The sequence below is a fragment of the Nicotiana sylvestris genome, chromosome 2 (assembly GCF_000393655.2).
Source record: "Nicotiana sylvestris chromosome 2, ASM39365v2, whole genome shotgun sequence".
NCBI lineage: Eukaryota > Viridiplantae > Streptophyta > Magnoliopsida > Solanales > Solanaceae > Nicotiana > Nicotiana sylvestris.
In genome coordinates, this window is record NC_091058.1 from 19,463,533 (window position 1) to 19,475,785 (window position 12,253).

Here is a 12,253-nt window from a genome sequence, read left to right on the forward strand (position 1 = left end):
TCCTACATATACCTGTATAAAAGATAGAGAAAAAATTATGATTTAAGTTAATATTTTATGGTATCATGGTATAAATAAAATATAATTGGTATAAACTACAACTTCTTGTTAGACGACTGGTGAAACAAATAATTGAATTGTGATACAAATAAATAAAAATGAGAAAAAAATTAAATAGTGTGAAGTTTAGTGTACCCAAAGTTGATAATCTGGTGGGGCTCAATCTTCGTTGTATCATTAAAAAAAATATTCGAACCTAGATGCTAAAAGAATTATAATTGAATTTATCATTTAAAGATGTAGTACTTCTAACCTTGATGGTGATGAGCCAATAAAATGACGCTTCATTTGGTTTAATATTTCCTCTTGGCATGCCCTTAGAGTACCCAGCTCAGAAGTTAATGTTTTTATCTGTATCTGCTAATTTGCTACCTCAGTTTCAGCTACATTCAAACGTTCTTGTAAACCATGTTGGGCAGTAGCAGCATCCTCTTTTGCCCTCCTAAAAGCATCCTCTAATTCTGTTGTCCTTCTTTTTGTTGTTGTAGTTGTATTAGGCTTTGGACCATAGCCAATGCCTTTAATATATCCCGACCTTGTACCAAGTATATTATCAACAATTTCATCAATAGTCATTGGATTCTCTTCAGAAATAGACCGAGCTCTCAAATCTCTCATTTTGTTCTACATAATAATATTACATCAGTTAAATTAATTATAAAATAGAATGAATACATGTGACATATTACTAAAATATTACTTACGTAGTTAGTCTCAACCTCTGGAGATGACCATCCTTTTTCACTCGAGTAATAGGTACTTTTGTAGAACTCAATCCTATTTGGCTCTACTCCTTCATGTTCTTTCACACCCTACACAATATGAAAATGATATGAAATATTACTAAAATATCATCTTAGTAAAGAATGTGTAGGGTGATTGAACCTCAACCATATTGACATGATTAGATTACAGGTTCAACAAAAGGTAGTGAATGTATGTGGACCAAAGCTTTTTACCTATACCAACTCCTATCAAAGCAGCCATTTTTGAGAGTTTTGTGAGACATAACATTGCAGAGTCAGAAATTGATGTGACAAGTAACATTAGACAGCTAATAGAGAGTAGTTATGTCTTCCCAACTAACAACAAGACAGAATTTTTATATGCTGACTGCCCTTTTATACAAAAATAAACTCAGAGAAAGGAAACAAATAAAGATTTTATATCAGAAAGTTCAATATATTTTAAGAGCCTTAAAATACTATTACTAACAGTTGTTGTAGAATACATGACGTATACATAGAACTGGTTTTCCTTGTTATTAAGGTCCTAGATGTGATACTAATATTTGATAATTAAAAGTTTAACTAAAGCATGCTGACAAAGATTTAAAGAAAAGTAAAGAGATACGAAAGAAACAAGTTGCACAGAAACGTCCCCACCTCTCAATTACCAATTCACCATGACTTTGCTCACTATAAATTACATCTCAAACTTAGAAATAACTAAATAGGCTTCAATGTTTCACGACAGACTCTCCTTGATTCTTGGGACCCTTTCTCATATTCCTGTGGTCCAAACATTGATCCAAAGTCGAATATGTAACTCCACCAAAGACCCTAAACACACATCTAACTATCTAAGTTATTCTTAATACAAAAGGAGTTCAATCAAACATCCTAAATGCAGCCTTTCTAGTTCATTTCATATTGTCGACAACTTAAACCAGACAAAGAAGGAAAAAGAGCAGTGATTCAGATCTTTGTTGACTTTAATAGAAGCGCGACTTTCTTACATGGGCAATTGGAGGGCATGATATCTAGATGACTGTATAACATATACAAACAGATTAAAACTTCTTATTTATGAATAGGTTTGGTGGCTGGTTGTGAAAATATTTACACATATGAGGCAAGGTTAGTTTTAAAGAGTCAAGTACTACACATTAAGCATGTTCTCTATTTTTTATACAAATGATAAGTTTCTCCCATTTTAGCAATTCTCATCCCACATATCTGACTTTCTAATGTAGGCAGGGATCATAGAACTCAAGCAAAAAAAAGCAAATAGAAAGGAAGAGGAAGAACTGACACAGAATGCTTTCCGAGTTCGAAAAACTCAAACATAAATAAAATAAAAATAACTTCTTTACATAGAAGATATGCCTTCCGTATGAGAAGAGATCAGATATTAACTAAATCGGTGGATTTTAGACTCGACCTTGTAACCGATGGTTTTAATCCATTTGATAACATGAGCACAACTTATAGTATGTGGCCAGTCATTCTAGTTCCTTATAATCTTCATCCTTGGAAATGTTTAAAGGGTCCATTTATGTTAATGTCATTGCTTATTCCGGGTCCTCAAGCACTAGGAAAGGATGTTGATGTTTATTTGCGTCCTTCGGTTGATGAATTGAATGAGTTATGGAGTGAAGGTGTAGATACATCTGATGCATCAACAGGGGAGTCCTTCAAGATGCATGCTGCTGTTATATGGACCATAAATGATTTTCCAACTTATGGTAAGTTCTTAAACTCCTTACTGTCCAAGATGTCTAAATAATTGTTAAATAGAAGATTTTGTATAAGTTTTACTAGTATACTATTTGTAAGTAATTTTTGTATATTTTAGGAATATAAACTAATGTGCACAAATATTATTTCATATGGATTAGGTAATTTATCTAGATGGAGTACTAAGGGATACATGGCATGTCCTACTTGCAATAAAAATGCACCTTCACACAAGTTAAGAAGTAAAATCTGTTACATGGATCATCGCTGGTATCTTGACCCTAAGCACACATGGAGAAGAAGCAAAAATTTTGATGGTAAGATAGAAAAAAGATTGAAACCAAAAGAGCTCTCAGGAGATGATGTCTTACAACAATTGGATTTTCTTAGTACTAATAGACCAGGAAAACACCCTAATAATAAGAAAAGAAAACGTCTTCCTGAAGAGTTGAATTGGGTGAGGAGAAGTATTTTATTTGAGTTGCCATATTGGAAGAGCTTGAAGTTGCGACACAATTTAGATATCATGCACATAGAAAAGAACATTTGCGAGAATATTTTGGGGACAATACTGAGTATTGAAGGGAAAACTAAGGACACATATAAAGCAAGACAAGATCTTAAGGATATGAACATAAGAAAAGAACTATGGTTACAAGATAATGGTTCTAGTTATACAATGCCAGCTGCTTGTTATAATATGTCAAAAAGTGAAAAAAAGGAGTTCTATAAATTTTTAAAATCAGTTAAATTTCCTGATGGTTATGCTTCAAATATCTCACGGCGTGTAAATGAGGATGATGATAAGATAACTGGACTCAAAAGTCATGACCATCAAGTTTTAATTCAATGACTGCTGCCTATTGCTATTCGTGGATTTGTACATAAAGATGTCTCTTCAGCATTGATTGAGTTAGGCGATTTCTTTCAACGATTATGTTGCAAGACTTTGAGAAAAAGATGACTTAGAACAACTAGAAAAGGATATAACTTTAATATTGTGTAAGCTTGAGATGATCTTTCCATCAGCTTTCTTTGATGTTATGGTACATTTGGCTGTGCATTTACCACGAGAGGCTATGTATGGGGGACCAGTACAATATCGTTGGATGTACAAAATTGAAAGATTTTTGTGCAATCTTAAGCGTTATGTCCGAAACAAGGCACGACCAAAAGGTTCTATTGCAGAAGGCTATCTTATTGATGAATGTTTGACATTTTGCTCTATGTATCTTACTGGCATCGAAACTAGATTTAATCGTGAAGATCGAAATAATGATGGATCTAGTAACAAAGATGAAGTTATTCTGGACATATTCTCAAAGAGTGTTAGACCATTTAGATATGGAAACTATGATATCATACCAAAGAAAGATTTCGATATGGCTCGGTGGTATGTGTTGAATAATTGCGAAGAAGTAGAACCTTTTCTTCGGTATGTTATTTTTCTCTCTATTGTTATTTTACTGTTTTACATAATTTATAAGTAATTTATTTTGCATACAGGGAGCATAAAGAAGAGTTGATGAAGCAAGCTGTTGCGAATACAGAAGAGAAACATAGAGAACAATTTCCTTTATGGTTCAAAAGGAAAGTAAGTAACTTTTTAAGATAAGAATCATCTTAATGTGTTTAAATTCTAATTTGTTTTCCTCTTTACTAATTAAAAGTAATATTTTTTTCATTGTAGATTATGCAATTATATAATAAGGAAAAGTCTGTGTCTATCAATCAGTTATATCTTTTGGCAATAGGACCTGATGTGCGTGGAAGAACATATAATGGGTGTACTGTAAATGGTGTTAGGTACCATATTCAAAGACGCGATGAACTACATAAAAGTCAAAATTGCAGTCTAGTTGTTGAAGGCTATCACGAAAATGACGTGATTGATTTTTATGATATTATAACTGACATGATTGAGTTAGAGTATCTTAATGGCAATCCAGTTCTGCTATTTAAAATGCAAGTGGTTTGATCTTCGCAAGAAGACAGGGATGCAAAAAGATAAAAAATTTACGAGCATCAATGTTAATAGATTTTGGTATGAACATGATTCTTTTGTACTAGCTACTCAAGCAAGGCAAGTATTTTATATTGATGATCCGAAATTGGGAGAAAATTGGCGAATTGTCCTAAAATTTCAAGATAGACACTTATATGATGTGCCAGAGATGCAAAACTCAGAGCCAGGAAATAGCGAAACAAATGATGAAGTATATCAAGATGTTTCACTTGAAAGTAATTCAATTGTAAATGATACGGATAATATGTTGAGTCAACTACATAGAGATGATGTTGATTCGGTTACCCTAGATGCAGTTGTAATTGAATTGAAGGCTCAGACAGAACATGAAGTTGGTTATGGCGAAGAAAATTCTGATTAAGAGGATGAAACAATGGTAGAGTACATCAGTGATCATGAGGAGAATGAGGGGAATGAAGGTAATAATAGTACTAATGACGATGAAGTCGATATCACAGATGATGATGACGACATTGGTTTTATGATGTAACCTCATAATAGTAAGGTCAGTAACCTGCTGGGTATGCATCTTTTTTTAATATATTATGTTGGCGATAGGGAGAATGAGAGGTTTTAAATAATTAGGTCATTTATAGATGTCTTGAGGTAATATCCGCCTGTGTAGGTCTTTCTGTCCTCTGTTTATCCAAGGCTTGTTGCTTTTCACAAGCTCCATGTAGTGCAGCAAACCAAAGATAATAAGAGTGTTGTTCCATTAAACAGCTAAATAATAGTATATATATTACCTTGTCCTCAGCTGCTAGAATTACTAGTTGGCCATCTCCAGTTGGCTTTTTGCTCCCTGAAACTGGAGCTTCAACAAAACAACCACCCTTTGATGTAATGGCATGTAATCATTCACTATTAGTATTTCACTTCAACTTACTAATTCTTTGTTGTTCTAATATGTGCAGTATTCATCATAAACTTGATTCTGATAGTACACTGCTTCAGCTCTAGTGTAAAACAAGTCAATAATTAATATTCCCACATGCAATTTTAACCTCACTAATCTTTGAAGAAGTATCAGCATCAACGGTTGACATGTCTATATACCCCTTCCCACCACATATATGCTCAAGAGCACCATCTTATCAGGCTCTTAAGATTTCAAAGACAAATTACCCCTGCTTTAGTTGAACCTGGTCAATGATGGAATTTTGTCCAGACCAACAGATCGATTTTCTGTTGAGCTTTCTACTGCACATTGTTCAATGACCACTACAACCTTCTCATGGTATATAACACCACCTGTTCGTCTTTGGATGCATGATGGTACAGCAACGTAAATAACTAGATGATTCCAGCTGCTTGAAACTTGAAAGTCTTCAAGCCAGTCATGATCCTAATGAGCACATCTACTACAGTCAATATGACCTCTACCTTTGTTTTTTGCCAAAAAGGGATTGTAGTTTTCCACGAGATGTTTATAAATTGATCCTTTAGTACAACCAATTGGATATTCCTATTTTCTGGTAATTCTTTTTACTAAAAATTACTAGGAACCTCAGACCTCTTGAGCCGGGGTCTTTCGGAAACAGCCTCTCTATTTCTTCGGGGTAGGGGTAAAGTCTGCGTACACACTACCCTCCCAAGACCCCACTAGTGGGACTTCACTATGTGGTTGTTGTTGTTGTTGTTGTTGTTGTTATAGATGTCTTAAGGTAATATCCGCCTATGTAGGTCTCTCTGTTCCTATCTAAATAATATGAAATTTTGTATCAGCAAGTGTTCCTTGGGTTCTATTAAATTTTAATATGGTTTTTTGGTTTTATATTTTCTAAAGTTAGATATGGCAATTGAATCAAAATGAGTATAGTTTTAATTTGATTTCTTTCATTTGTAGGTGATATAGACTTCATAATAGAACTTTATAAAATGGGATTCAAGTTTCTCGAACTTGATAATTTTTCAAGATGGTTGCTTCAGTCATAAGGTTAATTAGCCCTAAAGTAACTTTTTGTATCATATATGAACAAAACTATATCTTTTAGTTTTTTTACTATGAATCTTTTTTTGTCACCAATAATTGTACTATTCAACTACAAAATTCAAGTCGTAGCCATTTAAAAATCATATTTTTTCGTGACAAAAAAATTGTTGTGACTAAATTGTACGTTAAACAGAGACAACTAAATAATTGTCACTAATTGTTTACACTATTAGTGACAAAAACTAATGTCATAATAAACTAGAAACTTTTGTAGCTAAAGTTTACCATGTTTAATTACAAATTTTATTTTGTCACTATTGTAATAACGCATTTTTTGTGACGAAATTTTTTCGTGTCCAAAGCTTTACCAATTTTAAGACAAATTATTATCTATCACAAATTGGATACATCATTAGTGACAAAATAATATGTCACCAATTGTATAAAATTCGTGGCTAATGCTATTAAATAATGACGCCAAGTTATTTTTTGGTGGAAAACTTTAGTGGACAAAACTTTTGCTATGAAATTTTATGTTTCATCACTAAAAGTATGCGGATTATGTATCTAAACACGAAACATAATTTTCGTCACGAAAAGTGAATAATTAGTGACGAATTTTGTGTCGTGGCTAAAAATTTTGTAGCTAAATATCACATTTGTTGTAGTGTCTTGCGGTGTTCCTACAAAACCAAATTACTGATTTTAAGGTACCCAAGCTGGCTTGGGTCCTGAATGGTTAGAATGTTAAGTGTTAGTTTGATTTGAAGATTTGGGTCGCCAGACCCATCTCCTATCATCCTTGAACCTACAGCGATTTGAGGTGTAACCCCTTTTACCACAATAAAAACAAGACGGACTATTAGAATTTTTGGAGTCTTTTTCTACTTTGATTCTGTTCCTGCATTGGTTAGTACTATTTTCATTTTTACCACAAAAGGAACATGCATGAAATTTCTTCTGTTTGTGATGAACAGTCTGAGTAGATTTGACTGAACTATGACTAGTGGATTTTTACAATCCATTCAATTGAAGTTTAAGTTCATTGACTTCTTCCCGTAGCATATCGCATTTAATTTCACAAACTTCTAGCTTGAGGGTCCACTCTTTTTTTCTTTGAATTTTTCTGAGTTCATTTAGAATTCTTGCAATATCTGCAAGAGCAATATCAACAAATTCTTGAAGTTCATAACAATTTGAGCAATTGGGAGGGCATACCTCACTAGTTCCCTCGTCTACCATGAGACCAAGTTGATTTGAGTCTTTTCCTTCATCTACTCCTTTGTTTCCCAAGAATCCACGTTCTCCTGATTCTTCATTGCTATAATCTTCTATAGCAATGAAGCACACATTGACAATTTTTTCATGATCAGACTCTTCTTCATCACTACAGGCTCCAAAAGACTTCTTCCTTTGAAGGTTCCTGTTCAGCTTCTTCTTTAGTTTTGGAAAGTCATCTTGAATGTGTTCGTGTTTTCCACATCCATAGCATCTTCCATCATTTTCATTGTTTATTCTTCCCTTTTTGAAGTTTGGTTTACCTCTTCTGCTATTTCTGTTTTTCTTCATCATGCTGGTTACAACTTGAGACAGCATGGTTATATTTTCATTTATTCTCCTCCTTCCTCTTCTTCTTTATCTTCTGGTTCAGCCACAGTTGCTTTGAAGGCAACTGTGTTTTCTTTTCTTGTTGAATCTGTCTATCCAAGTGAGTTTTCTCAAAATCTATTAAGTCACCTCTGAGTTCATCATAAGACATTTTGTCAAGATCCTGACATTCGATAGCGATGACCTTTGGCTGCCAAATCGTAGGTAGACTTCTAAGAATCTTTCTGACTTGTTCTCCTCTTTTTATTGTTCTACCAAAATATTTGAGATCTCCAAGAATTTTGCTAAACATGGAGAACCTATCTTCCGCAGATTCTCCGTCCTTCATTTGAAATAGCTCATACTCATGAACGAAGAGATTTATCCTCGTTTCTTTTACCTTGTTGGTCCCTTTATATGTGACTTCCAATTTGTCCCACATTTTCTTAGAAGTTTCACAGCTTAAAGATCTTTGCATACTCTTCACCACTGATAGCATTATACAACAAATCTTTTGCTTTGGCATTCACAGTTATGACAACAGCTTGCTCATTAGAGTATTCATCCAAATCAAGTGGATTAGTGGATACTATTACTTGACAATTCTCATCTTTCTTTGGGGGAATTGGAAGATTTTCTTTTTTGTTCACCCGCCAGACTTTGATGTCATATAACATGGTGTATGTTTCCATACGCACTTTCCAATGAGAGAAGTGATGTCCATTGAAGTATGGTGGTCGAACTTGAGAGGTTCCCTCTTAAAATAGTGCACCAACAACTGTGTTTGATCCCATGATCTTTTCCTCACTAGTTGTTAAGCAAAGTTTGTAAGCCTTGCTTTGATACCAATTGAAAGTAAATTGGGGGGGGGGGGGATAAATTGTGGTCTATTGAAAATTAGTCTACCAACGATGAATTTAGTTGACTAGATTGAGAGCAGAATGTAAGACAACAGTAAATGGAAAGAAAATGACACACATTGATTTTATATTGGTTCGATACCGGTATGGTACTTACATCCAGTTTCCCTTGGGTCACAAGGGTTCGCTTTAGATCTTGAAAGTATTACAATACAGATGGTTTTGATTAGTTCACCACCAACGAAGTACAACAATAATGAATTTTGAATAGTGACACAACTCACTTTTGTGTTCTAACTTTCCTATCTTTTGAGACACTAGCAAACTAAGAATTACAATGTTTAGGCTAAGAAGTAGAGAGACTTAGAAAACAATGTGTGTAGTTGAGCAAGTCTTCTTTGATCTTAGAAAACTTCTTATAGAAGAGGAAAGAGTCGTTGAGCCTTGACCAAAAATAGAGGCACAAGATATTTAAAAGGATTTGACCGAAGGGGTGCCTCTTCGAATCATGCTCTTGGGAAGGGCCGGATTCAATCATGACTTTCCTTGTCACAGCTTTTATTCACGAGACAATCAAGCCTTTGATTGAGCTTAATTAAGGATACCGAATATTTGTTGGCAATAGCTCCTTGATTTGTAATCTGATTTCCTTGATTGAGGCCGAATGGATCGGCTGATTTTTGATTCCTTCTTCTTGTCCATTAATTTAGCAATCATTGGACAACTTCTCATTGGATTTCTTTTCTTTTGATGATTCCTGCAAAACATGTAAGTGAACATTGTCATTATTGATACCTTTGAATTTAACTTAACAACTAGGGACCCCAATCCATCAACCAGTTATCCTATTCTCAGACAGTAAGGCAGCAATTCAAATAGCTGCTAATCCCATCTTTCATGAACGAATAAAACATATTGAAATAGATTGTCATCAGGGAGAAGCTTAAGCAAGAAATGCTACAAACATAATATGTATCTACACGAAATCAACAGGCAGACATACTCATTAAAGGATTGGCATCACCTTAGCATCAGTTTCTACTTAGCAAGCTTGGTGTGTTAAATATTTCACACCCTTCAGCTTGAGGGGGAGTATTGGAATTTATAGTTAAGTGTATAGAGTTTGGAAGTTAGTAAGATATGAGGACCTAATTGTACATGTTAGAAGTTAGGGTGTGTTAGAGTTATTTTAGTTACTTAGTGATTACTAATTGTTAGTTAGAGGTGTATATAGTCGGTAGTCTTGTCCTCAATTAGCTCATTTTGAGCTACTCTTCAATTCCAGAAATTTCTTCTCCAAGCTTCCTCTGCTAATAAGTAATAAGTTTAATACTCTACCCGTTAGATATTATCTCATATATTCAATACTAATTACTAAGTTACTATCAGAATACTTTCTATTTGGACAAGATTTTACTATTGCTACTTCTTATCGGTCATATTAATGTCTTCATTGTATTTGTTTTAATAATAATTTCATTACTTGAATATTTTATTTGGATGATTACGGCAAGAATGAGGACTTTTTCAGGCAATTTAACGTGAATACTTCATTTGGATATTCATTTTTGTAAAGTATGAAACATCTCAACTTATACGCTCAAAATCGAAAATTCATAATATCCAAACCGATTAATCCGAAACCTAACTAAAAATATCTTATCCAATCCGAACTTATTTGGATTGGATTTGGATTGTCATTTCTTCAATCTGAAAACCGAAATTCTCATATACAATCCGAACTGCCCGAATGCCCATCCCTACTCGCATTCCATTCCATTTCTGTCATCCATCATTTTCCGTATAAAAATATTCTAATTTAGATTTTTTTGCAAACAAGTTTAAAGCATTTTAATAAAACCAAATATACCAAGGGATTATTGTTAGTTTAATTAACACTTATCTTTTTATTTATAAAGTTAGTTTTAGCACTTAAAAAGTATTTTTTTAACTATTGATGACTATCAAATACTTCTAATTTGTTCAGCCAAACGACCTCTCCGTTCATTTACTATCTTTTGCAGGTTGTCAATTAATAATTGCTAGAAAACGAATGACCTGTAATTTGCTTTTGTATGGCTTCACGGTGAGAAACCTTTTTTCTTTCACTAGCAGTACATAAAAGTTTAACTCCTTTTTTATTCGGGTGACATGCAAAGGAATCATAATCGCAAATATGAAAAGGAATTAAATAGAGGCTTGGAAAATTGGTACAGAAAGTATTCCGTATTCATACAGGATCGGAGCTCGGTTAAACAAATTATAAATAGATGTATTCTTTTGCAACTTGGTCATCTAAAATTACTTTGGAACTTGTGAAAGAAGTACGTGCAGAGGGTCTTTAAAGATTTTCAAGTTAACGTTAGCTAGCATATATGTATTCTCTCGCCTGAAATCATGGCTAAGTTGGCTTTTCTCATTCTCTGCGTTCGTTCATTCAAAAATCTGCTTTTCTGTTCACACTTTCCACCCAGCTAGACGTCTACTCCTCCATTTGGCTTCTTTCCCATAATTCAAACAACTCTAATAATAACGATAAAAAGAAAAAAAGAACCAAAAGCAATGCGAAAATTCTCAAATTTCTCGAGTGTCTATTATTCATGCTTATGAATTATTCCAAACACTTGTCCATGTCTCTGCCAATTAGTCCTTGAAGAGAATATTCCCCCTATTTTCTAAAACCACTCCATTCCCGTTTTCATCCCTAATTTTTTGTCCACATACGTACCATATTTTGGCTACATTCGGCCATATCTTTGGCCGTGAATGGAATTTGGGAGTGGATTTCTCTCAAATTCCATCCTTTCCACCATACTGCCAACGTAAGACATTTAGAATTTTTGCACCCACCCCACAAATTATAAGATCATATCCAAAGTCCGGACAATAATGACGTGAATAGTTTAACGTGTCCTCGTTTAAAAATACCACGAATATATTTTGGTATGTTAAAATCTTAATGAACGGTCTCCTTATTCATTTGAAGTAGTTATCACGAATGAGCCACATATAAAGAAACTTTTGAATGTGTCATCGCACGTCAATATTCATTGGCTCTGTCTAGCCAGAGTAACGTAAATAATGTCCTAAGCAAAAATAAAATATAAAATAAAAGTAAAGCTAACTATACAGATGAGAGGGGGTCATGGTCTCCGGAAAGCGGAATTAGAGAATTGTGGGAGATTTGGTATGTTTCCTTGAGGACATACATTTGCCTATGTCAGCCTCATCTTTTCCTTATTCGGCCTCATTTCACTACTCATCATTCTTGTTCATAAAATAAAGCTAATTAAATTATCTCTGCCAACTTCCCAACAAGGAAGGTTAC

At 34.0% G+C, this 12,253-nt stretch overlaps 1 protein-coding gene across 1 annotated transcript; it reads right to left on the reverse strand.

Moving 5' to 3' along the window:
• Positions 1–8,084: 8,084 nt before the first annotated feature.
• LOC138883247 (uncharacterized) lies at positions 8,085–8,507 on the reverse strand. The gene has a single exon (XM_070163923.1). It carries the CDS (start codon positions 8,505–8,507, stop codon positions 8,085–8,087), a length of 423 nt encoding a protein of 140 aa, XP_070020024.1.
• Positions 8,508–12,253: the final 3,746 nt, after the last annotated feature.